This window comes from Pyxicephalus adspersus, chromosome 5 (genome assembly GCF_032062135.1).
Source record: "Pyxicephalus adspersus chromosome 5, UCB_Pads_2.0, whole genome shotgun sequence".
NCBI classification, from domain to species: domain Eukaryota; kingdom Metazoa; phylum Chordata; class Amphibia; order Anura; family Pyxicephalidae; genus Pyxicephalus; species Pyxicephalus adspersus.
In genome coordinates, this window is record NC_092862.1 from 29807732 (window position 1) to 29829336 (window position 21605).

Sequence of the window (21605 nt, forward strand, 5' to 3'; positions counted from 1 at the left end):
ATCCTATTTATTCTTACATTAAAAAGCATAATTAGAAAAGTTTAATTGTAGGTTATCTCGCAATGCTTTACACTGTAAGCATAATTTTAGTGTAATTTTAAACAGACAAAATATAGAATAAAACACACAACTGTACCCCATGTAACAATCTTTGTTTTCCCAAAATAAACACAATCTAACACTGATTAAAGTAAAAAAAAAAAAGTACATTTTTGTTATGACTGTGTAAATATATATACAAATATGACAATATCAACAGAATGAAAGCCTTGTCTTAAAAAAATTATGTATGTATTACTTTATTATCTTGTGTAATCCCAAAGGTATTATCAAATAAACTGACCCATGGCAAAATTGTAAAAATTGCCCTGGTCTATAACTGGTATACAGGTGTTAGAGCTGAAGTGTTTAAATAGGCCAACATTTCTTTTTGATGCGTCCCAAATTTTAAATAACGTTTGTGCAATATTTGCATACATATATTACCAGGCCAGAACATTAGGAAGTAGCTTACATGCTGGTGCTTCTGCAGCTGCAAAGCGTGAGAATTATACTCCTCATTGGAATGGCTATGAGAAGACCTGTAGTCCTTCAACTCAGAACAAATCTTTGCAATGTCACTCTCCTTCTCTGTGATCTGAAAAAATAAATAAACTTTTATAAAAAATGGATAGCCAGTTTAAATTAAACCACAAATGTTTCTATATGACTCTTTATTAGGTAAAGATGAGTATTTAACAATTATTTTACCATTACTGAGACCTGGAAAAAGAACAAAATTTCATTTAGAACAAAATGCAAAAGAACATGGTAAATTGTATAAAATGTTTAAAACAAACATAACAGTTTATTTTCTTATATTTCCTTTTTATATCTTTTTAGTAAAGTTCAAACTGTACTTCTAAGCTAATAGCACTATAGCTCTCATACACCCATTGCTGTGGTCATGTGCCCACGTCCCTCTCCTCCTGGTCAAACCCTGAAAGTAAGTTGGAAGCGGGATGTAACAATTTTAAACATTTTTGGGCTTTGGAGAAGTCTAAAATCTAATGGAAGAGGAAGGTAGTCTGGTGCAAAGAAGGTAAGAAGATTTTTTCCAGGGTTCAGCTTAATATACTTCTCATGCTTAAGTGCCTTTCATTCTTGTTAAAGCATTAAACATACAAACGCAATCTTCTTTCTATGCTACGTGAGGCTGTCTTTCTTTGATCAGTTGTTGGTTTATAAGACTCTATTCTCTATGACACTATCATTGTACTTATTTAGAATAGATATAGCAATGATTTGGCAATGTCTCGAACAGAGGTAAGCAAACTCCAGCCTTTAAGCTGGATAAGACCTAGCCATTATTCCACTCTGGCCTAACGGCCCCCTAGTTATTTATTGTTGGATCCGGCCTAATTGAATTGTTGAGTTATCACGAGTTCCCGCACAGTAACCCCAATTACTATGCCTCAAGAGCAGAATCAATGCGCAGCTACCAGCCTCCAGAAGGTTGACCTCGAACATTGTGTCTTCAACCCCAAATGGACTGGTGAATTATTCTTCGTCCAACGCGGCAACAAAGCGCTGTGTTTAGTGTGCAACGACACCAACGGCTCTTTCAAGCGGTGGAATCTCAAGGGGCATTTTGATGCCGAACACACGCACACATACAGAGACTTTCATTGACTTCTGTCAGCTGCCACATTCTCAGTTTTTAATGTTGTTAGCCCGTGCCAAGCGTGTGATCGCAATGTTTGGCAGCACTTTTTTGTGCGAGCAGCTGTTCTCCAAGATGAAATTTTGTAAGAACAAGCTGCGCTCTCAGCTCACTGACAATCACCCTAATGACATTCTGTTGCTGAACTGCTCATCATTAGAACCTGATATTGTATTTGTCTCTAAGAACTTGCAACATCATGTTTCCCATTGATCGTACTGTACTTTTAAATAAAAACCTTTCCTTGGACACCTTGTTTTTTCTGGCCTAGTGTTCCTTCTTGACCTCCTGAAATGGCCTAGTAGTCCAAAAAGTTTGCCGACACCTGGTCTAGGGCAATGTTTTAGTAAGCAACTACATGCTCCATAACACATTGACTAGTAATCCTGCATGTTGAAACCTAAAGTCACATGAGATATTCCTAATATTGGTTATAAAAAAATTCAAGATATTACAAAAAAAGTGACTTGATCATATGCATTTTCCCAGCATTCATCTCCATCTAAAGGCTTCCTACAATAGGCAGCAAAAAGACAGCATAGTAGATGACATGCCTACAGGAAGTGGGAGGAAATTTTAGTTTGTATATTTGGCCCAATAAGTGACAGCAGAAGAGGACTTATGGTGGCTCATCTTGAAAAACAAGACAATGTAAAGCCATAAAAAATTTGATAACTTTTAAACAACCAAGCTGGAAACTGCTTGATAAAAAATCATGCATGGATGTGTCATACAACACTATGAATGAATGTGAAAATGTAGGTCAGAAAAACAGTGCTTATAAAAATCTGAGAGAGAAAACATCATTGCAGAAACAACTCCAATGACAAACACAAGCTGGATACATTGTGAAACATTGCTAAGAGTTACAACCTCGCAAACACAGTCACTTTATTAATTTTGGTGTTTCAGATGTTGAGAATATTCAACTCTTAAGTTTGTCATAAAAGGCAGTTGCCTTTGTGTCTACAAATGCAAGCACATCAGACAGGGGCATGTACAGTGACACACATATGCCATAAGCTACAGTATTATGGTGTGTATATGACACACAATGAACTACCTGCTTTTGTAAACGATCAACTTTTTCTTTCATCATTCCAGCCAGCTGCTCGAACTGCTGGTACTGCTCTTTGTTCATTTTAACATCATCCTTGGAGGAATTCAGCTCTGCAGTTAACTGGTCAATCAGGTGTTCAAAGGTTTCTACCTGGACGCTCTTTTCCTTATACTGACGCTGAAGAATCGATACTTCAGCTTCCAGACTCTGAATGGTTTCCTTTTTGTTAGCAATCTAGCAAAGAAGAAACAGAGAAAAGAAATGCTTTCACAAATTCACAGCAACTTCTATGCAATGGAACTCACATTTCTATTTTATTTTTAAGGACATCATGAGGTTTCTTCCTTTTTTCAGTTACAAGATCACATACATTTAACTTCAATGTTACTGACACTTATTAAATAAAAATGTGCAAAAAACACTGACCCCTTAAGGTTACAGTTAGTTTCTGGTATTAAGTAGCACTAAATGACAAGCTGAAATTTTTTTATTCCATTGAATATAAGTACCTGCCAAATTACATACATAGAGACTTAACTGTACATACATAAAGTGTAAATTAAACATGTAGATGTGGTAAAATGTAGGGTAAAAATGTTCACATCCTTATCAGTTTTTCTTTCCCTATTTGTCCCGGCAACAATTTTGAGTGGGAAAGGAATTAATTAGAATGGTAAAATTTTACAGTTGGCACTGGAACAAGAATAATTGGGATTCCACTGAAAACTGTCTAAAAAAAAAAGGGAACAAAATTACACATCCCCAACCCTTGAAAGAAATAGATTAAGACAAGTAGAACAGCCTATATACTAACCTTTCCTGGAAAAAGCAATACTCAAAAATGCCACTGATCAGTTGATCAGGTAATCAGTTAAAGTGGAGAATCATGGGAAAACCGAAGCCTTTGACACTTTTTTTTAAACCCATTTAGGAGCTTAAAAATGAAACAGGTGTAACACCACCAATTCCACTGCTGTCCCCTGCAGTAATTTCTTTTCTCTGCCGGAGGTTTGGTCTTCTATTTGAATGATACTTTATGCCCTAACAGTACATTGATCCCAAAAGCACTGATGCCATTACATTAGCAATGCTTTTTGAATTTATTGAGGACTGCTCTGTGCTAAAAAGGATGTGAAGAGCACCCCACACATCATGTAACTGTCCTAAAGAGATTTGTAAAAGGTAAGGCTGAAAAAATTAATAAAGCAAAACTATACTGTAAAAAAAAGCAGGCAAGTTGTTTATTGCAAAAAATACATTTATATGCCTGTTCATATTTTTTGAAGTACACTCACCTTTCCTTACTACATTGCAGGGTTACAGCATCTTCACCTGTTCTTCTTATAGGTTTAAGATTTTCAGCCACTTTGATTGGCCAGGCTGGGACTCCCCTGCAAATCATTCCTGGCAGCCAGGTATACTGTGATAGTACACTTCATGTGCAGTTCAGTGTACATTCCAAACAAGAAGGTACATTTATTACCTGCAAGCTACAATAGGTATATTCACGCAGTGCTAAATGAAGTACTATAGTTCAGTACAGCGGTCCATAGTGTACTGCAGTCATAAGACTAGTAATTCTGCAAATATTCTATTAGCAATTGGCTCAATTTAATTTTTTGCCAGGCAGTGGTGTTTATCAAGCATTAGCTGTCTGGCATTGTAACTTTATTAAAACATAAGTTTTATTATAACTGCAATAAAACTTTTTATATTTTACTTTGCTTAAGATTTTTTGAATAAAGATGACCTCTATGGTATCAACCTTACTTTCATGTATGATTTATATATATATATAACATTTACTTTAAGAGAATGATACATTAAAAAGAGCCCATATTTGGTAATGGATTATCAGTATACTGTACAATAAAGACTGCCTGCAAGGCAACCTCTAGCGAAAATTAACTTTTTCTTTGGATAAAGCAAAACAGGATATATATATATATATATATATATATATATATATATGTGTTTTATTGCAAATGGTATGCTTTATAATAAAGAGGTTTTCCTCACTTCCTGGACCAGAGACAGGGATTACGATACAGGAAGAGAAATCTCATAAATGAAAATAGAGGTGATCTAATTTTAGGGTGGTAAACTCCAGATACTTGTTAAACTCCTTGTTGAAAAAATCTGTACTACAACACTATAAAATATATGATTTCTTTAGACTTGAATTCTGCTTTAATATGGCAAAAATGTTTGCTACCCACAAACAATGTCTTTTCAAGGACCTGTTACTGTATCAACAGCATAATATCATTCCCAATATATCATTTCTGGTTGCCAAAGGGCCAGTGACCTAAAAAATGTCACTCTTGTATTAAGTGCTTTTTCATGATTTAAATGAGACACATTCATAATACTTAATGAAGAAATAAATTAGATTGTCATCACCATGCACTGTTAAAGATTGTTATGAATGAAAACACTGTAACAATCACGGTATCACTGCCCCTGAGCATTGCTGCAGTTATGCTGGGACTCCTGCCCAGATTTTGCCTTGCTCTGGATGTTTCTAATTTCTTGCGTCCTAATCAAGTTCACAAATTAGCACAATCATCTGATTGTTCCTTTTCATAAGGTCTATCCTTTAGATTGGAAACTTAATGATGCCGGGGCAAGGTGACATGGGAATTCCCTGCAGAACTAACACTGATGTAATGAACTCTTGCAAATGTGGATTTCCTAGTCTGAATGTTTGTTTAAAATATACCAATTAGGTTCACTGCAAGTCATGAAGTCAAGTACACAACATATGTGATTACAAAGTAATCCATAGAGCAGTGTTTTCCGAAGTGTACAATACATACCTCTACTATGATACATTCTTACACTGCTCTGAAGGAGAATATAATAAAGATTTTAGGAGGAGAAACTTCACATATAGGTTCAGGTTCCCTTGACTGTCAGGCTGCTGATATATAAAGCACACAAATAGCCTGAAAGTGTCAATGGTATACCATTCTGGAATTTTTTTATTTATTTTTTTTTTGTTATTTTTTTATTTTTTTTATTTTCAAGGGACAACTATGGTGCAGTAGGCGTCGGGTATGAGAATTATATCAAAACTGTCAGCAAAAATATTGGTGATAATTTACTTGATTGAACCTTTTGATCAGTTTTGCAATCAGAGATAGTTAAAATGGCCCTAGATTGCCCTAAAACTGCCCTGTATGAGGTCAACACATAGAATTTTAAAATCCATCAGCCAAGATTTGGATCTGACCCATATGGGATTCATTTTCAGCATCTATCCTAAAGTAAAGGACAAACCACCTACAGATCTACCAGGTGGTTTATTTATTTTAAAAGCTTACCATACATTAATGATACCAGTCTACAACAATTTACCAGCTTTTAACAGCATTAGAAATAAAGAAACACATTTTTTTCTCAAACTCATTTGAGCAAAATTAAATATTAGAAGTATTTTAAAGACCCCACAACCACATTTCAAGATAAACAGCTAAAAAATGTAACACTGTTGACTGGACACTATGTTTTCTGTGTGAAATATTTGTAACTTTACACATACCGACCTACCAAATAATAAGTTGCAGTATACTTTGGAGTGTCAAAACAATACATGTACATTTGGTATGGGGATATGCTTCCCCCCACCCCCTTGTGGCAGTGGAGCCCATATGTCGGACACGCATGAGGTGAAGGTATAAGGTAGTATTCAAACTTTTATGGCATATGCTCTTAGCTGTCAGCCAGACTATGGCCTTAGATGGGCAGGCTGCTTAATGATGCAAGTGACACCACCTTCGCTGAAAGACACTTTTCATAAATGCTCTTGTACACTTGAAAAACCCCCTTAAAAGCCTCTGCCAAAAAATTGAATACTTTACCATAATGATGACAGGACACAGTGAATACGAGCATTACACCCCTCAAATACAGTTCTGAGAATCTGCACAGGAAATAAAGCCGTTGTTCCTGATTTTGTTATCATATCATAAAAAACAGTTCAAAAATGTTAAGGAAAGTAAGTTATAAGAAAGACTTTTTACTTTGCACTATTTAATCAATGCAAAAATTCTTTACTCCTTTCCTGACCAACCGCTCATTGTATGAACAAGAAATGATAAATATTTTTCAAATTTTTGAGTGACTCTATATATATGAACTGTGATTTACTTTACAGTCTTTAATGTGCCCCTATTAAATCATTCTGTAAGGCAGGTGCATATCATATGCATACAAACAGCTACAAACACAATATACCCTGGTTGGTTTGAAAATCTACTACAAAAAGCAAATCAGTGGAGAATAAAAAAAAAACAGGAGTAGGTATGTGTGTGTGTGTGACAAATGTTCCTGAACTTAAAGTGCATTTTGGAATGTTCTCTGCATATGTCCATGGCTTTATTATTGAACACTTGATTTTTAAAATCTTGTACTCTTTCATTTTAGAAATAATTTATAGTATGTTAATGTTATAGAATATTTTCCTAATAGTTGTAGAATACCATTCAAAGGTAAAATATTGGTGAATATGTTAGTATAGTTCAGTGTTTTTAGACCAATACGCTCATAGTCATTAGTACATAGTGATGTCAGTTGAAGATTACATCTTTATTTAAAGATCACTTTTGTTATTCTTAAAGTTTCAAATTAATAGAAAAAACAGCCCAGTTTTTTGGTATTATTCAGCAGAAATAAGCACAGCACAATTTGTACATGTTAATAGATTAATATTCCAAAAACTAAATTCTAGGTGCCACAGTTGCATGACTACGTAAAAGGTTGTGTACAGCGCCAGTCGTCCACCGTCCGAACGACCGCCCTGGCGGATCCACGGACGATGGACGACTAACGATCCTAATGCAAGGAAAGGGGGAGAGCGCACAGCAGGGTGCCGCTCCATCGGTCTCCCCCTCCCCTCTGCATACAGCAGAATGTTGCTATATGTACAGCACTCGTTCATGCATCGTGCAGTGCTAGTCTTTTGAAAGGATCGTGAAAGATGCTTTCCAACGACTATTATTGCACGTCTGTATGGGGATTAAAGCCAGTAGAGTATTGAAATGTTTAGAGGTCACCTAAAGTTTGATAGTTACTAGGATGTAAACGTATGGCCAGCTAAGTACAGGAACTCTCGGGCTTCAACTGACCTCTGATCTTCCCTCCACCCCCAATGCTACAACTACAGTGTCAGGCCCAGACAAATAATGGGGTGGACATAACTGCAATTAGTTCCTTTTAAATTCCAACTACTGTTGTTGAGCTGTTACATGCCAGAGCCTTTGAGAAGCAAACAGGGGCAGGATGTAACTTCAAGTAAAAATAAAGCCAAGGTCTTGTTTAAGCCTAAGCCCCAAAAACACAATTATTCTATGTCATTAGGGCAATGTTACAAAGGCAAATCATTTCCAACAATTCCTCTCTTTTTTTTAAGGTAATAATATTTTTCTATGCAATCGCTAATTCACTCATTAGGCCTGATTTATTAAAGCGCTTCAAGTCTAGAGATGATACACTTTCAACAATAAAACTGAGTGGTCCATCAAACCTGGAATGGATTTCCTAAAAGTCTTTTGCTATTTGTTAGCAAATGTTTTCAATTCTGCACCAGATATATTCCAGGTTTGCTGGATCACCCAGCTTCACTGATGAAAGTGTAACCTCTTCAGCCTTGGAGAGCTTTCATAAATCAGCCCCATTGTTTTAGACTTTTGTAGCTCAGTCGCTCAGAGATGGAGAGTAAGCATCTTTTTGTGTCGGCGACAGAATCATCAGCAACAATAAACTCTTAAATTACCTCTATGGGCTTAGCTCCAAATCCCTACAAATTGCTGGTGGAGAGAAATTAAATCACTAGCTACAAATCGCTGTCAATCGCTGGCAAAAGCAATACATTGCAGTGATTAATCTGCTGCAAAATCGTGTGACATCAGTGCAAGTTGAACTGCTCTGAATGATTGATTGCAAGAAAATGTCAGTGTTTAGTAGCCCAACTGAAAAATATCTTCATGACTACATTGCTAAGGTTAGTACTTTCTTTATCAGCCCTGCATTTAATAAAAATCAGCAATGCAACTACAATGAGGTTTAATTGAAGTTGCATGTCTAATTGTGTGCGTAGGAGAATCACTTAGATGCCCACAAAACTGGGAAACCTGAGCTTCACCAAAAATCTTGGGCAATTATATTTCATGGAAAAGAGTAAGCCAGGAGACTATATGATTGCTGTATTTTTAAATGCATAAGAAAACTGACACAGAGAAACTATTCACAGGGATCTGGCTGGTGGGGGATTAACTCAAATTAAATAGAAATGGAAGGAACTCAAAATATTTGTGGCTTTCTGAACAGTATTTATTTTACTACACAAGATAACTGAAGATACGTCTGCTCCAAACACTGTCGATGTTCCTACTTTTATTTGAAGCTAAATTTGGCATGACAGAATGAATGCGGGATACTCTTGAAGCTGGCTGTGGGTAACAGGAGGTTGAATTTCATAGACGTTTACTTGTGTTTTAGGATAAGCATTCATAATAAGAACTAAAAAAAACTAGGTTTACGCTTTGATTTTCCTTTGCTTTATTTGCAACTAAAAACAATATATAATGGCTTTCATTTACACCACATCCTTTTCACACTGACTAAGCCACCTCTGATTACAGTTTGCTTTAGAATGGAGGTTGTTGTTGCTTTCCACTGGGAGGTGCTTGAAATTTTTATCACTGGGGTACTCAACAGTCCCTTCTGATGGTCCCTTCTTTCTGGGAAAAAAGACCATCACCTTGGAACATCCAACGGAGCCAATTCAACATTTCTGGGAAGAAGACCTGTTGGCCAATCCGCTGTAGTTTTAAAGGGGAACTAAAGTAAAAACAAAAAAAAGTCAATTATCTTTTTTTCCACAGATCCCTGGATCCCTCTGGAGTTGTCTTCTATGCAGTCCTGAATTGTCTCGGTTTCTATTATTATTATTAGTATTACACGGTGTCACTAGTTGTCCCTCAAAGGAGCTCACAATCTAATGTCATCTCATATGTCTTTATTACAGTGTAAGGTCAATTTTGAGGGGTCAAATAACCTAACTGCATGTTTTTGGAATGTGTGAAAAAGCCACAGTACCCAGATGAAACCCACACACATATGTGGAGAACCTACAAACTCCCTGTAGATAGTGTCCTGGCCAGGATTTGTACCTGGGACCTAGCGCTGCAAAGGCAAGAGAGCTAACCTCTTAGCCTACAGGAAGGTACCGGACAGAAACTTGAACAGCACCCGAGGATTCTGGGGCTCTACGGAAGTAATAGTATTTTTTTTAGTTTAGTTCCGCTTTAGGAATAATGTATTAATTCCAGGAAAGTGGATTTGAAGCTATACGGCCATTCAGGGAGTGAAGCTTTGCCTAACATTTATGCATCCAGAAGTCAGGGAACTGCCACCATACAATTTTGCTTTGCATTGTATCACCTATATTTTGCTGTTCCATTTGCTTAAATTTATATAAACAGAAAATAAGTAATCACTGATGGTATAATTTTGTTATGTGACAGTTTAACCACTCAGCTTTGACCTCAATATTATCAGAACTGCATCAGTCACAAAGAAGGGCAAAGAGCAGCTAATAAAAATGGGCCTTTCTTTCTTTTCTGCAAAAGAGGTCAAAACTTGTACTATATTTATATATGAAGAAGTGCTCCAGCCAGCGTTTAGGCCTTCAGTGTCTGTTCTCCCAGCTCCCAGCATGCCCTAAACCATGATGTCAAATCTCTTTCACTGTGACCGTGTTTGACATAAATGTGAGGCTGAAGAGAAAGAGAAATCCCAGGCACAATGATTATATAGCATGTGTGGACAGTAACCTGAAAAGAATTAGATTCACAGTGGTAAAAGTATTCAAAGTAAAACAAAATGTTTAGGGTGTTGGTAAAAACTAGAAGTTTCTTTTATGTTGTAAAAAGCATCTAAGATTTAGCAGTCATATGCCCACAATATTGACATTCAGGGCCTGATTTATTAATGTTCTCAAGGCTGGAGAGAATACACTTTCATCAGTAAAGCTGGGTGATCCAGCAAACCTGGAATGGATTTCTCAAAGTCCTTTGCTTTTTGCTAGCAAATGTTTTGAATCCTGTACCAGATCCATTCCAGGTTTTCTGGATTACCCAGTTTCACTAATGAAAGTGTATCCTCTTCATCCTTGGAGAGCTTTATTAAATCACACCCTCATTGTCAGTCTGCGAGTTGGAGAAAAATGCCTAGAGGCATGCTTAGCAAGGTTCAACGTCTTAGAGCTGAAGGTATAACGTTTAATTGTTGCTGTTAGCAAATAAAGTGTTGTCTAGGTAACTCAGAGAAAACATTATTTTTGTATTCTATATTACATTATAAATTAATGTAGGACTCACCAAACGTACCTCTTGTGACCAAAATACTAATACATCACAATATTGTTTATTAGTCTTTTGGGCAGTGTGTTAATTGGTTTTAATGTTTGGGTGTACCCCCCCCCCCCCCCCAAGCTAAAATGCCCCATCACCCTGTTGCATACCTATCTCAACCCTGTAGTTGCAAAGTTTCTATGTGCAGACTGTACATCAGCTTCCCATAGACTTTTATATTAAAAGAAAAAGGAGTTTTCTAAGTGTCTCCAGACCAAGGATGTGATCACATAAAAGTATATAGTAAGCTACAACTAATAGATTATGGTGAGTATGCAGGGGAAGGCAGTTTAGTTGTAGGTAGGAGGGGAGGACAGACAGACGTATATTGTATAGTTTTACCCGATCGTAAGATCCCTGCTGATTCTGACCTTAAAAACCTACATTGGGTAGGTGCCTCTACTAGTAATATTGAAAGGGAAATATTTTTACAGTCTTTCTATGTCTTTGCACTCACTTTAAATCTACAATAAAGTGCTTTAAAAAATACATGATATTAAAAAAGCTCAGGGTGTACTCAAAATGAGTAGCTGTCATTAGTTTTAATCAGTGGTACAATTGGGACTTTGAAACAATGAGTACAGTATACAGTATGTTTCAACAATTATGATAATAATAGCACTTTGAGAGAAAGAGGGACTAAGGGATTAGTATGCAATTATTTTTTATGAAAAAGAAAGTTTACTATTTGTTAGCACTTTAATTGCTCACTATTTTATGTAGTTTAATAAAAGGCCCATTCAGACAACTAATGTAACTATCCTGAGGAAAGGCAACAGCCTGGTGGTTTGTAGAATTAAAATCCACAATTTGATTTCGTTTACAAACAGGTTTTTAAGTAAACCAGCAAGTCCTTCAGACGATACAGACATCAATACTGGAAATAAACACTTTTTTACCTGTACTGTATTTTACATACTGCTAATACAATTAGTACCCATCAGATTTTATTGACCTCCGTGTGCTCACTTTGGTGCTCACATGTTGCTAGATGCTCCTTGAACCATGGCTGACTGACCTCCCATTTGATGATGCTTGCATGGTTCTGGAGCCAACACCGCTTGGTGTAGCCAGGTGTATGACAAGTTATATTTTTTTAGATGTCTATGAGGGTTGGCATTCTTTTTGATGGCCAACTATGAAAGAGGCTTTTTCCTCACTGACCCCAAATAAATTTGGTTCCCTAAACTTGAGTGTAATTTCAAAGGTTCCTCAATGCTAAAAAGGTTAAAAAGGTTCTTGTTTTTACAGAAGGGAAATCTCTACAATGCAACACAACACACGTCAAAAGAAAAATAGATATAAATTCAAAAGAAAAAGAAAAAAAGATATAAATTGACTTGTCCTGATTCCCAGAAGTCTTTAAAAGTAGTAAAATGGCTGCCAGAACGGTGGGCCATATTTTGTAAGAAAGTAAAACCCATGCAGATTTAAACCCAGGTCCCTGGTTCTGCAAGGGGAACATACTAGCAATTGAGCCAATGTGCTGCCCAACATGCAGATGGAAGAGAAACAGAGGCTTTCAATCTTTTCATCTGGGTAAGTCAAATAATGTGGGCATTTAATTTAAATAATGCACATTAGTAAAGGTATTAAACCATTCTGCATCTTGCTTTTAATGATAAAACTTTTGTTATAAATAGTCATGATATCAGTTATACAGCCTTTGTACATAATCGAAAAACAGTGCAGGGATACAAAATCTGTACTGCCACCACACTAAATGTCCCACGGCTCTTGAGCCTCGTTATGCCTCCCTTCCTTATTTACCGCGGCCGGCGTTAACACTTTCGACGCCGGGGTAAGGGGATATTCCCTCTGCTCCGTATGCATTGAAGAGGAAAGGGATTTCCCTTCAGGGGCATTCCTGGTGGGGGCGGAGCATCAGTGTGGGACTCGAGAGAGAGTCCGGCCTAGTTTGCCTTCCTGACCACCTAAAATGGCATAGTAGCCAAAAAAGTTTGCTGACCCCTCCTCTAGAGGATGCTACCAAAGGCAATATTTTGAGTAACAAAAAAAAAAAATCCTGCAATTTTTACATATGATTTGTGCAGTGAATAAATACAACAAAAAAGTCAAAATTGAATAGTTGCTTCTCACTTTACAGCTCTGTGATTAAAAAAATCTATCATTAGAGATGCCACCAAATGAGCCACTAAATTAAATTTTGTATATCTGGATATCTGAACTCAAGTGACAGTTGGATACTAATTGGTTGTCAGCAATAAATAGGTTGTACCTTTTTTTTATTTTGTGTTTCCATATACCCTTCCTTAACAGTCCACATGTCAAGCGTTGCTATTTTCATGTTACTACAAGTGATACACTTTAAACTGCTCTATTCAATAGAAAGGGACAAGGAACTGGGTAATTATACAATAGAATAACTAATGGCTTCACTGCTCCATCCTTAAAGGAGAATATGATAACACAAAGATTGTTTAAATGTCTAATGTAGTCTGTCGAGGATGCCCTAGAAACATTCGTTAACAGTTGATAAAATTAATTACGGTTATAAACGTAATCTGATTAAAATCCCAACTACAAAGGAACTCAGCACAAATTATGCAGTGTTCATTTGCTGTCCAAAACCTGTTATTCTCTTCAGATGTCTCAATTACATGACAATATGAAACAAAGCCAACTCTCTTGACTTGTTCTAACAGTACCCAAGTGATTCTTGGCATGTGCTCCTGGTCCCTCGAGTGCTCTAATTAGCTAAGATCTCCTCAATTGTTTTAGTTATAATTAGCGAGCATATAAAAGTAATGACGTATCACACAATGGCGCTGAACAGTAATTACCTTTTTTTTCACATCAATGTTCCTAAGCATGCTACCCTACAACACACTTCCTCCGGGCACTGGTGCTTAATTCGCCGCTCATTACACAGAAGGCATACTACAACCTGGCACGTGGCCATGTTTTAAATTCCATGTGTGGAATGAGCAGTTGGATGGCAGCCAGCATTATTTAAGAAACAAACAACTGTGCCATGTGCGGATCTGGCCTATGAGCAGTTTATTGGTAGCAAAGCAGTTCCATTATTCAGCATACCAATATGGGAAAGTCATTTGTAGTTTCAGAATTTTCACTGCGGTATGGAAAACATGCATACTGCTCTGCTTATAACTTTCTCATTTAAAGTTTTATTGCTTTTAAAACATTAAAGACCAATTCCAGGCAACAATGGTAAAGCAATTAGTCAACAAGTAGAGATATCTAGCAAACACTGCAACTGTGCTAAAAATGTGTACTTAAAGTATATCCCATTCACTAAATTCCTATATAAGCTTTACCATGTTTAACTTCATTTTATTAGTCTGTTCAGTAATTTAAATTTGTAACTTTTACTGAATACTTAATAATTCTAACATAGAGGCAGGAAATTCTTGCACATTTTACTAAGGGAGAAGTGTCCATGCTGACACACTTTGCACAGTTAGGTTCTGCTGTTGTTCCCATCAAGAACCTATGAAATGTGCAGAAGATGTTGGGGGTATACATGTAAATAAGAAAAAACTGTAACGATCAATGAGATTACCAGTGCTGAGATAAAATCAAGAATGAAAAAAAGTAAAAACCTTCCTTGATTTAAAAACTGCCAGTCATTGAAATACATGGTGCTCAGAGACACAACCCCCCCATCACCCTAAGCCTGCGGTACAGGGGCCATGGTCTGGGGGTCCTTCTCTTGACCCCACTGTTAGACAGCTGGGGGTTGGGGACCCCTGCTTTAAACAATAGTATGAATAGTATGTCATTCGGTGTGTATTTGCATTTTAAAGTGCAGAGGCACACCCAGTTGCATTTTACCAGGTAATGTACAGCCCAGGGAATGTGAATTACCAGGAAAATGTTGTGATTGGTCACAACCATACCAACATATATTGACAGCACAGTCCTGTATAGCAAAGTTTTTAATCTTGGAAACAGAGCTTCACCCAGATACATACAGTACATAACAAGCTAAGGCCAAACATGCAGACCAAAATAAAGTTTTCAAATTAATTGATATTTAATGTGTAAATTTTGCCTGGATTTCCTCCATTATAACATGGACAAGTAAAACTGTACTTCTCATAGTTTAGTGGAAAAAATGATGACATTGTTGATGTCTATTTTGAGTGCAGATGAAAGTACACATTGACCGTGTTCCACTGCAGTTCAGGGAGCATTTGAGATGTGTTCATTGCACACAGTAACTGCATTAATATGAATTGCCATACATGAGAACCATATTCGCTTTAATAACATCTGATTCAAACTCAAACAGCCTACAACTGAAAAAAGGCAAGCATGAATCTTTCTCACCTTCGTGTCAAAACTGGAGGTGAATACAACCCTCTGAAAGTGCTCTGTTTCATAACCAATAGAGTACGAAGACTGATAACAAAGTGCATGTGCCCAAAATGTCAGATTTAATTTACAATACAGACCTGCTGTTAATTGTTAAAGCTTAGTGAAATGCTAGTTAGGATGTAGCCTCAAGCCTTTGTTCAAATGATAGGTGAACTTTATATTGGAGATGCTGCTCACCACTCTAGGTGGGTTTCCTAAATAACCTTTGGCTGTATTCATCTCTGGAGAGAAGTTCTTCAGATACAAGACTGCATGGGAAGGACATTGAGCTGCACCAGTATCATGAATTGCCATGTATTTTGTGGTTTTCAACCTTGGTGCCTGTACTCACCTTTTTGTGTATAAGTGACTGCCTAAACAATATATACAGATCAATAAAACCTGTCATGTGTCCAAGAAACCAGTACAAATGATAGATGAATGCAGAGCAACCTTGCAGACGCGGCTCCTTCTGTATTTTGTTTGTCAACATGGTGAAAATCAGGTCATGTGTCTATGCAGACAGGAAACAATTAGATCCACACTGCAACCATTAGTTCCTGCTTACCCTACCTGATTCCTTCTGAGGTCACCCTCAACATACTACACCGACGATGTGGGGCTGAAATTTTATTTGGCTGCATATGTATTAACCTTTATCCCTGCTACTTTGGCATTTATGTTTACCTATAGCATCTGCAATAAAAAAGAGATTTAATTCTAGGTAGGAACCTAAAAACTTTAAAACCCAATGTGTGTGAAACAAAAATCCTTTCCCACAGGGGCATCAAAGCCCTTGTTCAGGATTTTCCCTTACATATATAAATAATATTATTATATTACATTATTCCATGTATTCACTGAAAGCTGCAAAGGTCTGACAAGGGTTAAACCCTTCCCCACTCTATCCAAATCCAAAAAATGAAGTAACAAAAATGTTAACTTTTAATTGTTTCCTAAATTAATTTGGTCAAAAAATGTTTTTTTAAATTTTTGGCCTAATTAATTTAGAAAACAATTTAAAGTTAACATGAAGGCAAAATAAAAAAAAGACAAAACTCTAAAATAAACTTTAAAAAGCATGCAGTGCAACCTATGAATACAGAAAAAACTTCTACACAATTAAAATATTCTGGCTAAATAGGGAAAATATTGTGTAAGCCCACTGTGACTAGTTCACTTTATATCTTTACTTAAAGTGCAGCTCTTTTTCTGTTTTAGAGAACAAATACTGTTGCTATAGATATCAAATAAAGTTCTGGTTGACACAGCCTAATTCGTTCATTAGTTTTTCCATATTAATACCATCTTCACATTTAGGTGCACACACATTGTATAAATTCGCAGAGAGAACTGTCAAAATAACACACTGTTCTTATACACTGTTATTATATTCCTTTATCAGAGACCTAATCAGGCAATTCTACTAACTGCAATTGTCTTCTTTTAAGCAATTGCAGACAATGATAAAGGCAGGAACGCAAGAATAAGAAGGTTGCACAAGTGCACTCTTTTACCTTGTCATTAGTGGATTATTTCCTTACACAGTAAACGACAAGGCACCGCTTTCTACTTTTATTTTTTTTCTTCTCTAAAAAGTCGCCTTTGATCTTGGCCAGTAATTATTTTTCTAGCAGGCATTCTGCAAGATAGGTTTTTACTAAATGTGGCTGGAAAGGATCAGTAATATGGAGAGTGCTATCATAGAAGAAGTTAAAAACACCATTTTAATCTGTTATGGATAAAAAGAATTCATTCCAGATTTTGTTTTCTTCAAACATCACTGCCTTTCATCATTCATTTACAGTTGTCCTAAAGCACTTTCTTAGATAAAAAGTATAGATTCTTCTGCTTAACAAAAGTCTATACTCAATATAAACACGTTAAAGACATGAGTACCTAATTTTTCTGAAACAAAGTAAATTAAATCCAAGAGGTGATTTGGGCACAGGTTTCAAAATGCCCTACTGAAACAAGAATGCATAACTGCTAAATATTATGTTTTTTTACATAATACGTTAAACCCATTCTAATACACTTAGTGATAGTTAAAGCTAAAAGCAAGGTTTTTACTGGCAAACATGCACTGAAAAGTGCAAATAGGACAACTCCTCTGAATCAAGGGTTGGTAAAAGGTCCATTGTGACCATGTGTTAGGTAGACTGTGACCCCACTGTGCCACCTTTTATCAGAAGGGCTGCTTGTTCCTCATGTAGGGAAAGTATTATAAATAGTTTCTCTTACTGTCAATAATCACTGACCACACCTATTTCATAATAACCATGCCCCTTTACATTTTTTTTAAATGAATCTCCACCTCTCCGGAGTGGCCTTTCCCTGCCTTATCAATTATATATCGAGTTGCTTAGTGATGAAACTTCTACTGTACCTGGACCATGGCCAAAGGATTATTACCAGTGGCAAACTGAAACAAGTATGAGCCCTGGCTTTTACTTAAGGTCTTAGCTCTCACTTCATGCAATATTTAGATCAGATTACCCACTGGAAGAACAATTGTGAATTTTCGTAATGCCAAAAAGATAAAAATATCTAAACTGTACTTGACAATAACTCTAAATCCATCAGTTAAGCTTTAATTGTACCGCAGGTCCAGAATGTCAAATACATGGTGTTCCTCAGAGTTGCCATACCAAAGTAACCACATGGACTCCCTCTAGTACCATGTGCCAATATAATGACATTCTAGTGTGGCAAAGTGGAATGGTGCTGCTCATCATTGATTGTAACATATCAACTGATATCAACAGTGGCCAGCAGCTGATTTGTGATTGGACAAATGCATAAAGCAGAAGAAAATAAAATTATCAGTAACTGTACAGTTGGCAAATACAGAGGTTTGGAAGTCTCCTATTCACTTCCACAGTGGGCTCATGCAACTAATATTGAAGACAGGGATTTGTCATGGAGCTTAGGTCTGCCTCTGGACTCAAAAATGCAGATTTTTCTGGAGCAGTTGTTAACAGGGTATTTTTTTTTTAAATGGCAAGCAGCAATGTAAAACTGGTGACTGACTAAAAATTGTACCTTTTTTTTTATGTAAATTCAGACGTTCAGTAAAAAAAAAATGTGCCCACCTTATAAACTCAGTAAACTAACAAGAGCATTGAAAAACCACATTTAAGATACCCCAGTCGACCAGATCATTCTTTATCCCACTACACCCTGCACCTTACTAGTGAAGCAATCCAATGGGATGGTGAAGATCTAAGCTGCTAGGACTGATAGCTACTGTTTTATCAGCTATTGCCTTCATTCTTGAACAAACATATATGCTACTTTAAGAGCACAATACAAAATGGCACGGATTTTCTTTTTGCTAGTGAAGTGTCGTGTCATCGGCATAGAACATTGAGTTGCAAAAAACTTGAGATAAAAATTGTAAAAGAAAAAAGGTAAAGAAAAGATTCTTTAACATTAACACTTTACCAATAAAATTTTTTCATACCTCTCCAGTAGATTCTTTTAACTGTTCTTGTAGATGGCCTACATGTTTTTCTAGAGACTTTATGGTGTCAATACATGTCCGAAACTTCTTCTTACACACGTCCAGAGCAGACTCTAAAGCTTTGGTTTGGCTGCAGCTTTCGGTTATATGCTCTTCAAGTGTTTTGACCTGCTGCTGTAAGTGCTCCATTTCTGTATTTTGACCTTTTACAATTTGATCCTGTGAATCAATCTGGAATAGAGAAAAATAAAGTGTTCTATGTGACCAGAAGGTTGCAGTCCTGTACTGTTTAGATAAACCATAATTAAGACACACATGCACAAAAATATGGGGTAGAGAAACTATGAACATTTTCCAATTTACATGGGTATATATTACACATATTAAACCTAAAATGCATCATTATTTTACTGTATGAGTAAAATAAAATTAATGAAAATGAACGAAATGAAAATTAATGAAAATTAATAAAATAAATAAATATTTGTATATGTACATACATACAACACCACAGCTGCACTTTAATCAGTGGTGAGTCTATGTAGGGGCACAGATAGATGCAGCTCTTTGATGGATTTTATAAACTGGCCACAGGGTTGAGTAATATTAGATCTCTGAACGAGATTTTGTTTTTTATCTACTTTTAAAAGAAAATACATCAGAGAGAGTACATCAGCATACTGGGCAATGCTTTTGCCTAAACACAAGCCCCTCTAGAAGTTCCCTTAAATAAGCCAATCAATGTCTAATAAATTTGGAGAAGTTGAAAGCTCCATTTAGGAGATCTTTGCATTAGGTTTGCAGATTAAAGATGTTTATAAAGAATTATGAACAGCAGTGAGTTTTTCTTTTTTAAAATCAGGGCTATGGATACTGACCAACCAATGGCAAATAATTAATGCCAAAGAACAAAGCCGCCCTTCTGCTTTTACCATAGCTTCAAGATTACAGTCCAGAACTGAGCAGTCCTAGATAGATAATATACTGTCTTGATCTAGCAAAAAAATGGCTAAAATGCAATAGGTATTTTTTGTCTCATCACCTTTTGCTTTGCTTCTTGTAGAGCATCATTAGCACTCTCCAATTTGAGTTCCAGAGATGCTATTTTTTCTTTACATTCTTGCATCTTTAGCAGATCTGCTTGGTGGGCTGAAGTTTCAGAAATCAGCTCCTTCTGCATCAGTAAAGTCTTCTGGTTCCACCTATCCAAGTCCATGGTATGGGACTGCTTTGTTTGGTCCAAATCACTCTGCAGTTTTTCTACAATCATTGCATAATTCTGGATCTAAAAACATCAGTTTTGAATAAATGTTGTGTAAAAAAGGGAAGTACATTTAGAGGACACAATTTTACATGTATTGTATAGATACACATACACATTGGAACCAAAAAACCCAAACATTGCCATTACTGCATTTTCTAGATAGCACTATGTTGGAAAAAAGTTTCCAAATTACAATTCCCTAAACAAATAAATGCCAGGTTGCCATATGGATCTCCTACATACCATCAATATGCTTAACAAATGTGTATGTATATGTTTTTTTTGGTTTTTGTTTTTCTTAATGGTAAAGTGCCAAAAATGTAAAACATATAGGGTTATGTTTAAAAAAACGAATCTGACATTCCCTCAAACATTCTCTAGTGGGAATCAATTACTGCCAGTGAAACACATGGACCTGGAAGATTGAGGGAATGTCTGATTCCCCGTTTTATAAATAAAGCCCATAGATTATTATTTATCAGTAAAAATTCCTATAAGCCATTTGTTTTCAGCAAAGTAAATCTAATTATATGGCATATGTATATCCTGGAATTGTATAAAAAAAACTAGGAAAACAAAAATAATTCCCAACCAGAAGGCCTTTGTACACAGGTATCAGGATTTATTAATAACACAGTAAATCAATTTTTTTTTAACTGTAAAATAATATATCTGGTTTTAAAATCACACTAATACCTCACAACACCTGGTTAAAGGCAACAGCAATTACCTGAAGCTGGGACCCAGATTTCTTCTCCTTCTAGGAATACATTTTTGTCCAAAAAAAGTGCAAGAGTGAGTACATGAAGTCTTACTTAACAGATGCTCTTATGTTGCTATGAGCCTATTCATGGTTACAGGCCAGTGTTTATCTACCCTGATACTGAGAATGTAAGTCTACCAGGACTCATCAACGAATAACAGATAAAATAATTGGTGTGCTGATTTTAAAGAGGTAATATTTAGCAAAGCTGTCCTTCATTTGAAAAATGCACACAAAGGACAGATGCAACAGAAGATACAACAGCAGAGGAGTAAAAAAAACACAAAACCAGTTAGATGTATATTTATAAATGTTGAGGGCCAACAGCCTAATTTTTATAGAACTAGCAGGCTTCTAAATATAAAAGACAATTATTCAACTGGGTCTTGCTTCATTTTAATAGTATTTCATGCAACAATTACCAGCCCCATTAGTTCCTAAGCACAGACCATTCCAATGGTGACCCCCAAGTCATCCAGTGGAATATAGACAACCTATAATTTTAAAATGGACCACTGTGTGCGTGTGCATAATGCACAGGAACTAACCAGGAATTTTTTTCCTGCAGAGGAAAGCCTTTACAGTAAAGGAC

General features: G+C 36.3%; 1 protein-coding gene across 1 annotated transcript in view; it reads right to left on the reverse strand.

The window, feature by feature from the left end:
• The window catches only part of LOC140331915 (uncharacterized), a 209268-nt gene that overhangs the window by 137307 nt on the left and 50356 nt on the right, over positions 1-21605 (reverse strand). The window contains exons 9-12 of the mRNA XM_072413249.1: positions 20029-20271; positions 18987-19217; positions 2766-2996; positions 515-637 (exon numbers count right to left, since the gene is read on the reverse strand). Of these exons, the coding sequence (XP_072269350.1) occupies positions 515-637; positions 2766-2996; positions 18987-19217; positions 20029-20271 (828 nt within the window). The remainder of the gene's footprint in view (positions 1-514; positions 638-2765; positions 2997-18986; positions 19218-20028; positions 20272-21605) is intronic.